Source organism: Hetaerina americana, unplaced genomic scaffold (genome assembly GCF_022747635.1).
Source record: "Hetaerina americana unplaced genomic scaffold, ioHetAmer1.1.p SCAF_11, whole genome shotgun sequence".
Classification (NCBI taxonomy): domain Eukaryota; kingdom Metazoa; phylum Arthropoda; class Insecta; order Odonata; family Calopterygidae; genus Hetaerina; species Hetaerina americana.
Window position 1 is genome coordinate 31,142,205 of NW_027286181.1, and position 18,727 is coordinate 31,160,931.

Genomic DNA, 18,727 nt, shown 5'->3' on the forward strand with positions numbered 1-18,727 from the left:
CTCTCAAGGTACTTGGTTTTGAATTTATCACAGAACAGATAAATTTAATACTCTAACTGAATTTTCTATTACTTCACCACAATTTACCTTTTAAATAAACAAATCAAATGGTTATATTATACCTCACCAAAATTGCCATGAGTTGGCTCAAGGAAATAATCAAGCCATAATGCTCTGTTTAGGGAGTTTCCAAGCTGAGCATTATTTTATCAATGATGAAGTAAAAGAATACATATGCATATTCTTCCAAGAAATAAGGAGGTTTAAATTCAACCTAATGACATCTAATTAAAGCCATATAAAATACTTGTCACAAGGTACTCAGAATTAGTAAATTCTCTTATGAAAGGCTTAAAAATGTAAATATAACTTTATTGTAGGAAGTGGTTCTTTCGGGTTTTCTTCCGCGTGTATCCATTTTTCGGACGATATTTCGCCAACGTTCCAGTTGGCTTCCTCAGGTCCACTGAAGTGCCGATGCAGGTTTTGGTCCAATATATATACCCTCCGTTTGGCGCCTATTTTTAGGAGGTGTGCTCTGATTCGTTGAAATCCTTGAGGACACGTTTCCACGCGCTGGCGAGGGGGTAGCCGTCCTCGCGGTTGAAATTTCTGGGCGTTTTTGCAATTTCAATTGCCTCTCTGATGATCCTTGGGTAGTAGCGGCCTTCTTTATTCAATAAAGTGGCGTTGTCAAACTCAATATTATGTGTCGGTCCACTCCAATGATGTTCAGCCACCGCTGACTGCTGGAACTGTCTATTTTTTACGGCCCTTCTGTGTTCTTGGACTCGGCATTTCAGCGCTCTTGATGTTTGGCCGATGTAGGAGTTGCCGCAGCTGCATTTGATTTGGTAGATTCCTCCAGAGATGTCTTTTGGGAGGCGGTCTTTCGCGTTGACGAGGATATTGGCCACTTTGGTTACGCATTTGAACCTGGCTGAGACGTTGTGTTTCCGGAGGGCCCTCGCAATTTTTTCCGTTGTTCCGGCGACGTACGGCAGGATAGCGTGTGCCGTCGCCTTTTCCTTAGGGCTAGTCTCGTCGGTCCTCTCCAGGGCCATCCGCTTCTTTCCTTCCACCCTGTGCATTATCTTCAGAATGTTGTCACGCCGGAAGCCATTCATCTGGAACGTTTTCAGCAGATGTTGTTTTTCTTTTCCAATGGAGGCAGCGTCAGAGAGGGAGCATGCTCGGTGGAGTAAGGTTTTAATTACTCCGGCTTTTTGTTGAGGGTGGTGATGGGAGTCTGCATGGAGATATTGGTCCGTATGGGTCTTTTTCCGAAAAACGGAGTGTCCCAAAGACCCATTTTCTTTTTTCTCGACCAGGACATCCAGAAAGGGCAGTCGGTTGTCCGTTTCCATCTCCATGGTGAATTTAATAGCACCATTTTGTGCGTTGAGGTGTTGCAGGAACTTCTGGAGTTCTTCTTTTCCGTGGGGCCATATTACAAATGTGTCGTCCACATATCTCACAAAGAGTTTGGGTTTTTTGCGGAAGGATTGCAAGGCTTTTCGTTCAAAAGCTTCCATGAAAAGATTGGCGATCACCGGTGAGAGTGGGGACCCCATTGCAGCGCCATTTGTTTGCCTGTAGAATTTTCCGTTCCACGTGAAGTAAGCGTTTCTCAGGCAAAACTCCACCTTCTTTGGGATGTCTTTCGGGAGGCCGTCACTCGTGAGTGATTTGATAATCTCTACTGCTTCACCGATCGGGATGCTTGTGAAGAGAGAAACTACGTCAAAACTCACTAAAATATCCTCCTTGCTTATTTTGGTCTCTTTTATAATCTCAATGAAGTGAGCGGAGTTCTTCACGTGCGTTGACGACTTACCAGAGAACGGTAAGAGTTGCTGGGACAAATATTTGGCGAGTTTGTGGCATGGAGAGTCTATGGCACTCACGATGGGTCGTAGAGGGACACCTGGCTTATGGATCTTAGGTAGGCCATATAATCTAGGTGGTTTGGGAGCCGATTCGACGATCCACCGTCTCTCTTCTGGAGGGATCGAAGACTGTGTAATTATTTGCTTAATCTCTTTTTGGATCCTGGAGGTGGGATCCCGTTTTTCTTCCGAGTAAGTCTCATCGTTCAGGAGACTGTTGATTTTTCTATTGTAGTCATCCTTCTTCATCAACACCGTTGCGTTCCCTTTATCCGCTGGAGTGATTATAATGTCATCGTTCGTCCGGAGATCTCTCAAGGCTTTCCTCTCCTCTCGGGTGACGTTGGGTTTAGGAGTTTTAGCATTGAGCAGTATACGGCTTACTTCTCCTCGAAGTTCCTCGGCCTCTTCCTTAGGTAGCTTCCGGACGGCGTATTCGACTTCAGTCACTAGTTCTTCTTTTGGTAGGCGGGCGGGAGCAACGGCGAAGTTCAGTCCCTTGGAAAGTACGCTGATGGCGGCGTCACTCAGATGAATGTCAGTTAGGTTCACGACTGTACGGTCCTTTTTAGGGCCATGAGACTCCAGTCCAGGGTGTTGAAGGCCATGGAGGCGTTCGTACTTTTTCACTTGTTTATCTCTAGTTGAGACGAAGGCTGTTGTAGCGGAATTCCACGTAATTCTATCCAATGTGTCCCAATCCGTTATGTTCAAGACTGCACTAAGTCTTAAGTGCAACTCGTACAGCTCTTCCGTGCGTGTTTGGATGGTCCATCTCGTGTGCTGCACCCTTTCCCTTAGGAGGGCTGTGCTGGCTCTCCGGAGAATCCTTAGGGCTTTCTTCGACTGGATATGGTGTTTCACCTCGACAAAAGACGGGATGGTATCGGAGTCTCTGCAACGCTCAAGAAAGGCCAGAGAAGAAAGCAGCTTGTCCTTCCTCTTACGAAGTTTCTCGAACCTTCTGCTCTGCCTGGCAATTTCTTCCCCGTAGAAATGTTTAAAGTTTCCATGTAGGCTTCCGCGGAGATTATTGATGTAGGAAGTGGTTCTTTCGGGTTTTCTTCCGCGTGTATCCATTTTTCGGACGATATTTCGCCAACGTTCCAGTTGGCTTCCTCAGGTCCACTGAAGTGCCGATGCAGGTTTTGGTCCAATATATATACCCTCCGTTTGGCGCCTATTTTTAGGAGGTGTGCTCTGATTCGTTGAAATCCTTGAGGACACGTTTCCACGCGCTGGCGAGGGGGTAGCCGTCCTCGCGGTTGAAATTTCTGGGCGTTTTTGCAATTTCAATTGCCTCTCTGATGATCCTTGGGTAGTAGCGGCCTTCTTTATTCAATAAAGTGGCGTTGTCAAACTCAATATTATGTGTCGGTCCATTCCAATGATGTTCAGCCACCGCTGACTGCTGGAACTGTCTATTTTTTACGGCCCTTCTGTGTTCTTGGACTCGGCATTTCAGCGCTCTTGATGTTTGGCCGATGTAGGAGTTGCCGCAGCTGCATTTGATTTGGTAGATTCCTCCAGAGATGTCTTTTGGGAGGCGGTCTTTCGCGTTGACGAGGATATTGGCCACTTTGGTTACGCATTTGAACCTGGCTGAGACGTTGTGTTTCCGGAGGGCCCTCGCAATTTTTTCCGTTGTTCCGGCGACGTACGGCAGGATAGCGTGTGCCGTCGCCTTTTCCTTAGGGCTAGTCTCGTCGGTCCTCTCCAGGGCCATCCGCTTCTTTCCTTCCACCCTGTGCATTATCTTCAGAATGTTGTCACGCCGGAAGCCATTCATCTGGAACGTTTTCAGCAGATGTTGTTTTTCTTTTCCAATGGAGGCAGCGTCAGAGAGGGAGCATGCTCGGTGGAGTAAGGTTTTAATTACTCCGGCTTTTTGTTGAGGGTGGTGATGGGAGTCTGCATGGAGATATTGGTCCGTATGGGTCTTTTTCCGAAAAACGGAGTGTCCCAAAGACCCACTCTTTAATATAATAATTTAAATAATTTCCCAAAATATATTGATGTCGACCAATTGCCGATTTGCATACTAGATCAGCCATGCTCACACCTAGTTCCAGATTTTCAATGATTTTACTTTTCATTCCTACAGTTCTTTTTATTTTCTCATGGCTTTCTCCTTACGGATTTTTCTCCAGCGATTATTTTTAAAACTATGAACAAAATTTTATTAAACTTTGGACAAAAAATCAGCAGTACCGTTTTAGCACAAGTTTGGATCACTAGTAATGTTAAGATGCTGGTAGAACGAGTGCTAGAGACAAACTGCAGTAGAAGACACACCATGAATCCAAGAATTACCCTCTCCTCTTCACTTGCTATGGGAAAAGTTGCTCGTAAAACGAGTGGTTTTTGAGACCAATACTTTGACTAGTTATGCAAACTGCTTGCTGTGGGTAGTACTCATTAAGTGAAGTTCCACTCAATAAGTAGACTTCAGAAAATCTAAACCTTCATGTTAACTTCAATGTTCATATAAGCGTAACAGTTTCAGGTTTAACTATGTGGAATTCCTTCATGATAGGGTAAAAAAAGAAAATTTGCACTTCAACATAAAGATTTAATTCTTCAAGGCATCATCATCAGGTCACCTGATGATGATGCACAGCATTGAAAACCATGGTCGTGCAGTATTAAATCTTTATGTGTAAATGCAAAGTTTCTTTTTTTACCCTCATCTTCAATGTTCATACCTGTGGCCATTGTTAAGATGCAAGCAAAAATGGTGAATATAGAAAAACATTCCTAGCATTTAAACCCACCTTTTTGGAAATGAAGCATTTAATGTTCTCTTCATTGATGTACGGTAGCTGAAACAAGGGGCCTTTATGCTCCCAGAGGGCCTGTACCACCATTGGACACAACTTCATGCAATTCTCAATTGTTTCTATGTTGGGTAACCTGGATACTGGAAAAAAGAAAGTTCAATTTGAAAGCTATTGCATACTAACATTTCTTAAAGGAGTTATCAAATTAACCTTTGGGAGATCATATTTGACGATATACAAGATACACTGCCAAATAAGATACAACCTCATTTCAGCAGGGCATATCATACACAAGAAAAAAGTTCCAAAACAGTCTCCGCAAAAGTGCAGGTTATTTATTAGGGTAATTTTTTTCAAATGAAAAATTCCACTTGGTCAGAGTGCACAATATTTTGCTTTGATCAGTTTCAATAAAATACAATCAAGTTAGTGTGATATCTCTATTGCACCTCTTTCAACATCGCAGAAACAATCAACGGAGTACTAACTTCACAATTTCATACAGCTTAATAATAACAATCCCAACTGTAACATACTGCAATTGAACATCAAATATTATATATAATTAAAGATAATGATCTAAATATAATGGATAGGTATTACTGACCAACTGGGATAATTATAACATTCAGTGTTGAATGTTAACCGATTGAGTTCAAACTTTCACTTATCAGAAGTAAGTGATACTTTGAACCATGATTTTATAATAAGGTGCATCTTATATGTCATGAAATAAGGCATATAAAATTATTAATAGTGTGAGGAGACCTTAAAATTTTTCAGTGCCTATTCTTGTGCACTTTGTTTGAGGATTCCTTCACTTGACTAAAAAGACTAGCACTCACTGGAGGCTGTAAGTTCCAACACCATTTACATGATCCTGCAAAGTCAGCCATAATACTGCAGACTTATGAGGAGATATGACTTACAACATAATCTACTCCATACTAGTCTCCTTTTATTTATCCATTCAATAACCACAAATTTAGTAACTCTAGGTAGTATTTGAATTAGAACATATAAGTATTTTCTCCACATCATCCAGTTCAGGAAAGCCAACCAATTTCGCTCACAGATATCAAGTTCTGATTCCATTTCATTTTTAAGATTATAAACCATTACAATTATAGTATGGATATGATATTTTATATTAATTACTACAGATGTGGATCTTCATTGAAAATCAAATGGAAACATCAGTATTTGAAGCACAGAAAATGCATTTAAAAAAATACAAATGCAAGAACCATGGTCTTGTAAAGAGGGACAATGCTGAAATTGGTGCCAAAAAATATTTCTTCCATTATAATACAGGGTGCAGCAACATAACTTCCTTTTTTAAAGGATTTTGCATTTGAAAAAAGGAAGCTATGTTTCCGCACCCTGTACAATGAACGAATAATCTTAATATCATAAGGGAGTTGCAGAAGGAAGGGGCATTAACTTCTGGAGCAAACATATCCTCTAGGATGCAAAACATGCTCGACGAAATATTTGCATTGCCAAAGCTTTGTAACCAAGGATTAAGAGAGAAAAATATTCCAGGTCACACTAACTTAACTTTCCAGGAGTTCATCCTGAAACACTGTATTTCTTGAGTATACGATTATCTTCCCCCTTGTTCTACTTAAAAAAGAAAGTATTAATCAACTTACTGCGCCTAGCATAGGCAAGAAGAATGAGCTGTGAGACACAGTTGACCATTTCTTGAATGAGGTAAGGGCACTTCCGCACCACTATCATCCGATCCTTGTCTAATGTTTCTCTTGGAAGTACAATGCGGGAGAGGTGAGCATGAAGTAAAGCACGAGCCTTGATTGAGTAGCCAAAACATAATGGCCGCTCCTTATTCTTTTCACCCAAATTAGTGAGCTGTTTCATAAGCTAGAAATGAATAAGTACAAAAAGGAATATTTAAAATATGCCTTAACTTATTTATAAAACATGTGGGTATGATGTTAAACAAAAACAGTGATTTAATAGACCAAAACATAATATCTAATGAACTCTTCGATGAGTGTACTGAAATACATAATATATATTTTCAACATTTACAGATTAATATTTTAAATAATATGTACATGCCAACCAGAATTGTATTGAATGAATGAAAAAAAATTCAATAATATGTTTACAATACCACATGCCTCCATCAATTTGGAAGTTGAAAATGCCCCAATAGTCAATCAATTATAATTTGAAAAAAGCTATCTGTTGAACTTTTTCCTTTAACAGGTATTTTTACATGCATGCCCTTAAGGGCATAATGCTTTAGCACATCTTCTGGAATACTCATTAGCTCCTCTGTCAAATTTGTCTTTCTCTCTTGAATGGTGGCGAATTTTTTTCTTGCTTTGGGTGGGGTGGTTTGGGGAACTGGAAAAAGTCACATGAGGCCAGGTCTTATGAATAGGGAGGATGAGGAAGCACAGTGGTCTTGTTTTTGGCTAAAAACTCACGGTTTCAGAGAGACAAATGAGCCAGTGTGTTGTCGTGGTAAAAAAACTACTCATCACTCCTCTTAAGTTCAATCTGAATTTTAAATACATTTTTGCATGATTCTCTCTCTTAGGTGTTTCTTAAGCCCCAGATAGTCCTCCGTGTTGACTGTCTGGCCTTTAGGTAGGTATCCTAAATGCACAACCACATTTACATTGAAAAAAAACAGTCAACATCACCTAGATATTCCAGCCAACTTGTTGAGCTTTTTTGAGGCAGGGGGATGTTTAATCAATCCATTGTGAAGATTCCACTTTTGTTTTGATGTCATATCCATAAACCCATGACTCATCTCTTCTCATGATTTTGGAAAAGAAGGTGATATCTTCTCCTGCTCGATCAAACATTTCCTGAGAGACTAGAACTTGACGTTGTTTCTAATCTGCTGTCATCGGGCGAGGCATGAATTTGGCGGTGACTTGATGCATCCTCAATTTTTCAGTCAGGATTTCAAAGTACAAACCAATTGACATGTCACACTTCTGTGAGTTCCCTCAGTCAACTGTTGATGGGCATGAATGAGATCATTCACTTCCTTGACATAGGGGTTATCAGTTGATGTTACCGGTCTTCTGGAATGCTTGTTTTCCACCAATTACCACCCCTTTTGGAACCAGGTAAACTCATAATATGCAGCATGTTTCATAGCATCCACACCATAAGCCTTGTTAATCAACTCGAAAAATTACCGTGAAGGATTTACAGAGTTTCACACAGAATTTCACAGAACAATGCTGCTCCTTCTAAGAGAGCATTTCCGTGGATCCAATTTTTTGTCATACTCCACGAACAATCCTTCGCATAAATGGTCGTAACTAATCAACAAAACCAGATATGAACGAAGTGGTTGAAGGTGGTTATTCTGAAAGTTTCCATGGACACAAGGCCTCCAAGCAGATACAAAATAACAAACGATACAAAATAACAGACTGGAGTTGCACTATAAAAAGTTTGGGAAGGATTCGAATAGACCAGATACACTTGAAAAATGTATGTTTATGACATGATAATTTTCCGTAATTAATTCATGAAGGTGCAGTATTGACAAAAAGCCTAATCAACCCCAACATGAAAATTCTGAAATATACATGCACATACATTCTCTTATGGTTTCATGTGGTCATGAAGGTAACAACATTGGCGGCTAAATTTATGGAATTATTCACTATGATGAGGCTGCCACCAGTTATTGATATATTGAAGCAAAGAAGTAGTTTTAGTACAGTTCAATTTTACTGTAAGCCCTTTCTACTGTAATTCTTTAAAAATTATTTGAATGACAAAAAATTCAATGAAGAATTTTGAATAAATGAAACAAACAAGTAATATGACATATGAAGTAATTTAAAAACATAATTATGTAATTAAAGATTAATGAAAGACAAAAAATGACCATTTAAAATAAACATGAGCTGAATTTTTGAAGACATGTAGAAAGATTAAGCTCAATACTTTTGATAATTATATACTGGATGAGTAAAATTATTGCATTGAGTTTTTGAGCATGAAGGGAACCTTGCTTGGAGGGTTTCTGAGGAGAGAGATCCCGGGCTCATATCAGTTCCAAAGGAATTAAGATAGTGGGATTTGATAAGTGAGGAGACTGCCGGTGACTGTTGGCCACCAATGCAATTCAAATCATGAAGCAATGCCGGGATACCAGAGTTGTTACCCAGGTGGTGTGACCCAAAGGTAACAAAGGCTCTCCAGGGAACACAGGCAATCAGTAGTTGGTCAAAAACCATGGTGTAAAAGGTGTAGAAGTTGGTGTATACATGTTTACTGCACAAGATGGAAGGGCACACCGGTATTCTTCTCTCATTCTACAAGGTCAAACACCAAGACGTGTTTCATAATAATTTTTTAAAATACTTGTTTAATATTTTACATAGCGTGTTTCCCAAAAACTTAAAAATCATAAAATTCCACATAAGAAGTAATTACAAATATGAAAATATTAATAGAAAATCGCCTGTAAAATGAATAAGAAAACTATTTAGTATTAATAAAACCAACTTACAAATGGCACTTCAGTGTTGTCAGTTGGCCTTTCCTGAATTTCACTATTGTGTTTTTTCTCAAATTCAAGTGAAGCCGCAAGAATCATTATGACCCTTTTCAAAGTCATTGATGGAGTTTTATGGAAGAAGAAGTAATATATTTGAGTTGTATCTAGAAGAACCTGAAATAAACCAATGGTATTGTCAACACAAATGTTTATGACAATTGAATCAAATATACTCAAAGAGGAACAGGACATCACCAGAAAGCTTATACTCGGTTATGAAAGATTATATGAACACTAATGACAGTATAAATATGTGCTATTTTGTGGTTCAGGAGTGGGATTCACATAAAAAATGCTTTTAAAGATCAAATTAAGAATATTCCTAACAATGGAATTTCTTCATAACAGAATTAGAACTGTGAAACCCTAAAAAGTATTTTCCACTGAAAATTTAACTGGCAGGGAATAGACCTTTGAATTAATTAAATTACATATAAAAATGTTTCCATGGATTTGACTTATCTAAAATTTAATGTTTTGCCCAGGGAAATGTTTTACCATTGTCCTCACAGCTGATCTGTTTAAACATCCATTTTTTGCAATTTATAAATAATTCAGCAGAAAAATGAATCATGGAAACTACATTAGAAATAAACCAAACACTGAATGAGAGAGCCATTAAAACATAGAATATCCTATAATGTACTAAGAGATTAAAACCTAAAACGAAGAAAAGATTTTTGTAATTAATGATTAACATAACTTCCAGAAAAGTCTTATAGCATCTAGTGAGTACATTTTTCTCAAGTTTTACAAAGATTGCATTGGAAAAGTTAATGCTCACCTGATCTCCTGAGTATCGTATTGACTTGTACCACCACATTCCTACTACTGTAGGTAAAGCAACCATAAAGACTAGAGCATATAGGCCCAGGACCTAAAATATCAAAAGAAAAAAATATGCGCTTTAACTAATTGGATAAAGGAACCAAGTGAAAAATTTTCAAAATAGGATACCTATAAAACTCATGGCGAATAATTATTAATCTAAGTATAACCAGCAATATGACTGGGAACAAAATACAGACTGAATCACACAGTGAAAGGCATAATATATGGCACAGAAAATGTAAGGGTGGATGGATTCATGCAGATAGGATTTAAATGTGGCAAAAGCTCATGCCACATTTAAAATCCAAGATACAAAGCCATTTACCATATCTTACCAAAGTAGTTCTCTCTCATTTCAAAGGAAATACAATCAACAAAGCTTACGAAAAGGGCTTTTATTTTGATTTTTGATTAATGGATTACTAAAAATCTATTCAATACCAATAAAGCTGATAATTATAAATGGAGAATCAAGGTGAAAAAGGATAGTTTTCAATGTGTAGGAAAAGAATATACAAAAAAATCACAGCATACCCAAGTAAAAGTGATCGGGAATTGTGTGTTTGAATGAGATTGAATTTGGGGAAATAATGGTCACAGACAAAAATGTGAGTTCCCTACTCAAGCAAGCCAAATTTGCCCCAACATATCCAATGCAATAGGATGACGCATAAATGTGCTATGGAAAACTTATACCCCACTGCATATGCTGGAAGATGGGAGATTCCTTGCCACAAAGCACTGTTTTCGTACAAAGTTGTAATGAACTAATAGCATCTCGAAAAATCAATCCATAAAATTACCATCAGAAGCATTGCATCAACTATTAGTTATTTTAAAAACCCTGATATGTATGGTTGACATGGTCTCACATTAACAAGGGCATTTAAGCACAATACTTTTTCCACCTTTCCCTAACCCATTTACTTTAGTTTATCACAGCAGTTTTAATTCCTATACGCATTCACATACTCTAAGCTACTGCAGACCTGTATCTCTGAGGTACATTGTGACCATTCATGTAACTTTATGAATATTCCCTCTAGCTTATGGAATCTTGCCTCCTCACTTCACATAAACCTAAAATAACTATTTCCTATTTCCATCTCTCACTTCACGTTCTCTTTAATTTTGCAGTCCTCAATATTGCCCTAACATTCCACGTTCCTATTCCAACCAATTCGGTCTCCTCCTACATCTTCTTTGCTCCTGCTGTCAAAATTGCTGGTCTAGGGTTTGTGAGATGATGACTATCGAAGCCTTGCCTCTGCCGCAGCTGGGCACGGCACATGGCCGATTGTGCTGAATCCTGTAGTTGCCAGGACTCATTTTCTCTGTAATGTCCATTAAAGTCTTGGGAATAATAATTGAGGTGGTTTCCATTGCCTTCCTCAAGTGTTTTTAACTTGACACCATCCCTCAATGGCCAACCCACTGGGTTCAGACACCTCAATGCCACTTACAGACACTTAACAGCCACCTCACTGAGGAACAGATGCTGCGCCGACTACTTTTAGTCTGGCTCCTATCCTTCTACCTATCTGGCATGGGTGACCCTACCAGGAGTAATTATTATTGCTCCCACCAGCACAGCTCCAGGGATTATCAGAACGCACAAGCCCTTCCACCATGTCAAGCTCGTAGTTCATGGGAGAGGTTGCAAAAAATATATTGGCTGAAATGTTACTTAACCCTCTTAGTGCGGCGGGCCGATATATCGGCTTTCGTATCCCTGGCGAAAAGTGCGGCGGGCCGATATATCGGCTCTTGCGTAGGCTATTGTTTAAATCGCTGTAACTTATGGTTTTTTCTTTAATAATTTATGGTTTTTGTGCTATCGATAGGTTGAATTCCATAGAATTACGTAACTAATTTTTTAATTTTTTATTAGCAATTTTAAATGCTTTTCAAAAAGTATAATTCTTACTATAATTTTTCGTTCAGTTTTGTACATGTCGGGAAGCTCAGCCTAATTGTTTGCTCGTTTTTTTTTCTGAGTGGTCTTTCCACTATGAAAAGCCACTGAAAGGATACTAATCTGTTTTTATCTGTAATCTCTTGAATGTGTTGTGGTGTTGATATATAGCTGCTTATTCAGACTTTGTTGAGACGATGGAAATACTGCTTTGTAATCATTTTGGTTTCTCTTGCCCTAATTGCGCCCCGTGTAATTGATTACATTGTCAGCAGTTCTCTGTGAGTTAGAACTTGGTTTTTTTTCTGCCTTTAGATTGTAAGCACATTGCCGCAGACTCAAGGAAAGGGGAAAAGTCCCAATTTGACTCAGTGAGATCAGCCTTTTCAACAAAATCGAACTATGCAGAAGCTGACAAAAAAATTTGCAATTCACTGGTTTTTCTTTATTTATTTATAATATTTTCTGCATGTCTTTTTGATTCTTTATTATATTTAAATATCGTAGTTTAATTGAAAAATGTTTTTAAAAAAATATTAGTTTTGTGTCTAAAAATCGAAATAAAATTGCTAAAAAATATTCTTCAAATTTATTATACTGTAGTAATTAAATTTATTTTTCAGATGATGTAAATGTATTACATCATTATTAACTACAATATTATATTTTAAAATAAAAAAACTGCACATGGATAGCTAAACAAATAACTTCATAATGTTTTATTTTCTAAGGTGATACATTTTCTTAAATTACCCTTCGCACTTCTCACTAGTACCCCTGAAATCCCCGCCGCACTAAGAGGGTTAAACTGTTGTGTGGTATTTCTAAATAAAAGGTAAATTGAGGAATCTTATATAGCAATGTACCTGCCAAAAAGAGAACTATATCAGGCCCAGTGAAGTTTGTTGTCTCAGGCGTAACTTTATGGAATTTGCATAACATATTGCAATGAAATGAAATAATACTTTGTAATTCCACACTGAAGGTGTGAAGGTCATCCCCAGTGAAGGTGGCAGCAATAAGGGAAAGAATTGGATCTAACTCAAAGTAGGAAGTAAAATCAGAAATGGGAGACCAATTAAAAAAGTCAAGTATGATAGAACATTTCCCAATGAATTACACAAAATTAAAATTAGATTGGCAGAATATTTGTTTTCTTACCCTTCCTTGGAAGTTTTAAAAAAAAATAATCATTTGGAACATCCTTACTCAACATCCCTTTCATCACATCCCTCATTGTGAAACCTCTTTGCTGATGCAAATCATCTTCTTATCCCTACTAATTTGACCATTTTCGCCCAGAACACTTCCAAGATGGGTTAATTGTTACACCGGCCCTAATTTTTGTCCTCCTGTCTTAACATTTAGATAAGCCTTTCTCTTTCACAAAAACCACATCTTTTAAATTTATTCTCATCCCATAACTATGACAATGACCTTCTAATGCACTCAGCCGTGTTTACAACCCCTTGGCTGGCTGACAAATGAAAGCTTGGTCATCTGGAAATTAACCGATTTCATGAATTCCCTACCGATTTTCATTCCTACCTCGTTCTTTCCATGGCTCTTTTAGCATTTCCTCCACTAATGCTTTGAAAAGCAGAGGTGATTAAGGACACCCCTGTCTTAGTCCCTTTACTAACATTGCTTATCCGGATGTTCTATTCCCCACTCACACCCAAGTTGTCAGTCATGTACATGTTGCAGATAAGTCTCCTTCCCTTCAATCCACTACTCTTTTCGGAGATAGATACATTTTGTCTACCTAATTTAATGATATCAAATGCCTTTTGGAAGTCTACATAACCTACAAATACATCCTGATTGCATTCCATGTTCCTCTCTATTAGTGACCTCATTACTGCTATCACATATGCCCTTCCTGAACTGATCATCCCCTAGGTAATCATTTAACTTCCTCCCTATCCTCATGTTGATTATTCTTAGCACCACTTTAGCTTTCAGCAAAATCAAATTCATTTGCTTAAAATAAACAAAAATTTGAGTAAAGTGAGGCAGTTACTATGTGTTGATGGGTTTGACTAGTAAAAGTTGCTTGAATGATGGACATAATATATTTCAGAAAATTTACAAAATTAAATTAACTTACAATTAACAAGCTGCTTAGTTTAAATGTAGTAGAGCAACAGACATGATTCTATTAACAAGAGTGCTTGTTGCATATTTAATTTCAGAACTTTTTATGGGAAAATAAATGAAAGAAAAAATTTATATTATAACATATATATCTGGTTTTAAAATTTAACCCATGGAAAACTACAATTATTATAGAATGAAAATAAAAAAATTCACTCACCCACACCGAGTTTTCTTTCTCTACAATCCATGACGGTAAGGCTATGCCAAAACTCATAGCACCAGGACCATCTGGATTCCCATATTTTTCCCAATTCCTACGAGCATCTTCATCTGTCAGTGCTTGGTAGGCTGATTAAAAAAACCCACCAGTAACAAAATTAAAGAAAAGATTTTACATAGTACCCAGGAAGTACATTACTGTCTATCTACATGACAATATACTGTAATTAATTATAACAACATACAATGCAAGAGAAACGAAATCCACAAATTAAATTATTTTGGCATCGCTTGGTTGACTCCTCAAATAAATATGCTTAATTCTACAAAACTCCAATGATGGTATCAGATACATCCAAATGTGATTTACAAGGGCAAGAAACTAATAGGACGAGCCAATGCCATTGCCAAATAAAAGGTTGGAGACAGTTGAAATGAGATATTCTGCCAAATGTAAAGAGTACCTAAACATTTTATGTTTTTATCCCATTCCAAAAATAAATAGAGGGATACAAGTTGAACAGGTTTTCCCATGTTTTCAGACTTAACTTTGTGGACATCCACTATCACTGAAATAAAAATAACAATGAACCTTTCCGCTCAAATTTATTCGTTAAAACTAGTTTCGACGCATCAGCAGGTACCTGCAGATGACGCCGATGAAGTGAAACTAGTTTTACCGAATAAAATTGAGTGGAAAGATGCATTGTTATTTTTACTTCAGTGAACAATATTTCTTTACAATGGATACTACAAGACATTGTATTCTACATGTGACTTATGTGTAATAAATAAAACTCAATTTCAAACACAACACACGCCTGGAACATATAACAGACTGGAGGATGATTCCAACCATCCTGGAACCAGAATGTAATTCGACAAGTGGAAATGTACGTCACAGTTCTTAATTAATTATACTGTCATCAAGTATTCCTTTTTTATATTTCACATTTGCTGAGGTTAGAGACTTATCTCACGGTCTGGTGACAATTTGGACATGGGAAATGATTTCACGCACAACTACTTCTTAAAATAAGCTCTTTATTATGCAATTCAGAATCGTGTATTAGTGTAACTTCAACTCAATTGACCTAACAAGGGGCAGACCAGGCAAGTGTGGTAGCTTTGGCTGAAACTTGACTTTGAATACATTTAATACTTGATTATATTTTCATCAAAAGACTTCAGCTTTTATAACTGGTTAGACCTATTTTTAAATTTATCATTGCAAAGATAGCAGAAAACTGTCCATTATTATAAAGTATTACATTTTTCCCGATAAATATTTCCAGCAACAGTTGGTACTGGCTAAAACGTACTATGAAACAAGGATTCGTTAATATGTGCAACAATGAAAAAGAACTGGTGAATGAAGCCTTACACAGTGAAACCATTCATATAACGGTAAAAATATTTGAACCAGCTTTTACCAATGTTAAAAAGCATACTTTGTGCTGGTTCATATTGGTTATATAGTTGAAAAATATGACCCTACCAGATCATTAATAATTCAAGCCTCTAATGCACCCATTTCAAATCAATTCTTACCCTTCGTAAGTTTCATAAACGCCTTCTCATTCCCAGTCTCCTTATCGGGATGAAGTATTAGAGAGAGTTTCCTGTAAGCTTTCTTGACTTCAGCTTGTGAAGACCCCTACAATTGACGCAGTATTCAGGAATTTTATTGCATGTTCACATTTATATCAATTTGATAGGCATAATGGTTTATAAAAACATTATCACTCACCAATGGAATCCCCAAAATTTCATACGGATCGAAATTGGCATACTCATAATCAAACTGCGACACTTTATAGGCCAGAAACAGTAGTATAATCCACCCTCCGATGAGAAGAATTTTTCTAAAATTTTGAGAGCATGAAGAAAACAATATTAAATGTATTAAATATTCCGGAATACGGCAATTTTAACTCTTAAGACAGTTTAAAGACTTACATAAAAATTTGTTTTGTCACTTTCCACGGTTCGTTTGATTGTAATATAAGTTTCTTTTTTAGACAGTTGTCACACTGACATTCTTTGTCAACGTTCGAAGGATCTGTGAAATGTTAAAGTCAAAATTATCCTAATGCAGTCTTAGTTCTTACTCTTGAACGAGCAAAAGTATTTGTAGCATAAATTCCAAAACAGTTACCCTACACTCAAATGTCATATAAAGCAAAACTAAAAATGAAAAAGTCAATAAAATGCAAGGATGAAAAGTAGGAAGGAATGAATTCATTGTAAAAATAAAGCAAAACTTTTAAATCATCATACTATGGAATTAATTGCTACTATATACAAGATTATTCTCGGGACCGGGTAGGATTGCTTACCATTTTTTTTCTGGCGGGGCCACCAATAATACGTGCTAGGTATTAACAAAAGGGCAAGAAACGATAATAAAAAATAGAAAAAGGTGCCCCCACTCTCATCATATTGAAATTTTTGTCCTCCCATTCTGACAACTTTAATCTACACTTCGCCACATAACGGAACGTTTTACTGGACGACGTGTTCCTTAGTGACCAACGTTGCCACATCAACGATATTTCTGCGAGTCTTTCATTACCAATACATTTTCGCCCAATGAGTTACAATGAAAATAAAAGATATCTTTGACTTGTATTTGCACAATTCTCTTTTATTTGATGCATGATTGTAGCATAATCGCTTTTTGACATCATTTCATTTAAAGTGTTTTGAGACGACAGAGTGGCATCTGAAGTTCTATCGAAAAGACGGAACTAAGCGACTTAATCGAAAGGCCTCTCGAGTAAATGTTCGTGGCTTGATGTTTTAGTAGTTAGCAGATTCACATGATTTGGACGAGGAGTCCAGGGTTAGACTCTCATGTGGGACCTAATCTTTCTTATTCGTTTTACCAATTACTTTTTATTTTGCATTTTAGCCCGAGGGATGATATGCTTTATTTATTTCGTGATCGAAACTTGTTAAGCGAAACAAATTTCTTTCATGGAATAACAAACGTCTTCATTTGATTATACTAGGTTCAAGTAGTGGACTATGATTGATTTGTGCTAACTGTATAAATCAGTACACTGTAAATCCTAAATGCGAAAAACGCCGATATTGTTATAATTTAACTACCCTAAAAGATCATTTTTTACTCTAGGTGATGTACCGTTTCAACGATTTCCCTTAAAACATGGAGCATTTGGCTGGAACGAAAAATTCTATGTACGGAGAATAGTATTCAGCCGGTTATGAGTTAATGTTCAAAAATATATTGGGACAGTCTGACACTGGAAGAATTTATTGCGGTCCCTTTGTATTTGCGCGGAATCTGTTCGGTCTTCTATTTCCTATCTTGCGGCGAAACATTCGCAGGACAGAAAAACATCTGCGTCGGGCTTTATATTTTATTGAACGGAGGAATGCATGCAAGTTCAATTAAAAAACACAAATTATTAATTAAAAATGGACTTCACGTTTATATGTATATTTTCACAACAAGTCTTACAAAAGAAATGCCAATCTTGGGCAGATAGCACTAAAATCTTCCAAAGATTCTTCCTCATTTTTTGTTCCTGGCTCTACGATAAAGAGGAAGAATTATGTTAGAATTGTGGTCTTATGAGAAATGTACATGAAATCTGATCAATTAGCAATTGAAGAATTTTTTTACTGAATACTTCCTTTCTACATTATATTTTCGTTTAAATTAGAGAACAATACTGGGAATTTAATATGACACATTTGGAGTAATGTCTTAGGTCTTGATACACTTACAAGTCAGGCACAATAAATAATTCAGACCAATTTTCTGTTGTAAGTTAACAAGTATTAGTGCTAAGAACATCGCTTCTCTCCAGATTAACTTTCTTATTTTTTTAAATATATTTTTATCATTTTAATTATAACTCTAGTAGTATAATCTTCATCACTTATGATATACAAAGAATTAAGACAATCAATGCAACGTATAATTACAGGCAATCTTTATCATGTACCAGCGTGATATGATCTTCATAATATACAATAGTTGTATGCATTAAAAATTTATACATTGAATAGTCATCCTGGTCCAGCTAAGCCAGTCAGTTCTGGTTTGACAGCAGGTGTCACGTAAACAAAAATGAGAACTAATAGTGTATGCAATTAATTATAAGCTACATATTTGTGTCACATTTTGTTCCAAGCTTTCTTTTCAATAATTTATGAAATTAATGACTATGATTGCTGCAACCAACATGAAAGTAATTTAAGATGACAGCATTATAGAAAAGTTTTAAAAGCAAATATTATAGCAGAATATTCCACTAACACCCAAGAGATAGTCATCTTGGCAGTATTTCTCTTATTTCGCAGGAAAAAATGTGGAAAAGAGATCCCAAGGAGTCACATGAAAAAACCTTTGAGTAGTGCCAGTACATTGTGTACTGCCTAAATAATGTGATGG

General features: G+C 37.0%; 1 protein-coding gene across 1 annotated transcript in view; it reads right to left on the reverse strand.

Annotated features, from left to right (window-relative positions):
• Sec63 (translocation protein Sec63) overlaps positions 1–16,812 on the reverse strand; it is a 31,543-nt gene extending 14,731 nt beyond the window's left edge. The window contains exons 1-9 of the mRNA XM_071599553.1: positions 16,641–16,812; positions 16,261–16,363; positions 16,052–16,166; positions 15,853–15,958; positions 14,300–14,430; positions 10,021–10,113; positions 9,189–9,350; positions 6,325–6,553; positions 4,664–4,809 (exon numbers count right to left, since the gene is read on the reverse strand). Coding sequence (XP_071455654.1) covers positions 4,664–4,809; positions 6,325–6,553; positions 9,189–9,350; positions 10,021–10,113; positions 14,300–14,430; positions 15,853–15,958; positions 16,052–16,166; positions 16,261–16,363; positions 16,641–16,764 — 1,209 coding nt within the window. The 5' untranslated portion in view covers positions 16,765–16,812. The remainder of the gene's footprint in view (positions 1–4,663; positions 4,810–6,324; positions 6,554–9,188; positions 9,351–10,020; positions 10,114–14,299; positions 14,431–15,852; positions 15,959–16,051; positions 16,167–16,260; positions 16,364–16,640) is intronic.
• Positions 16,813–18,727: the final 1,915 nt, after the last annotated feature.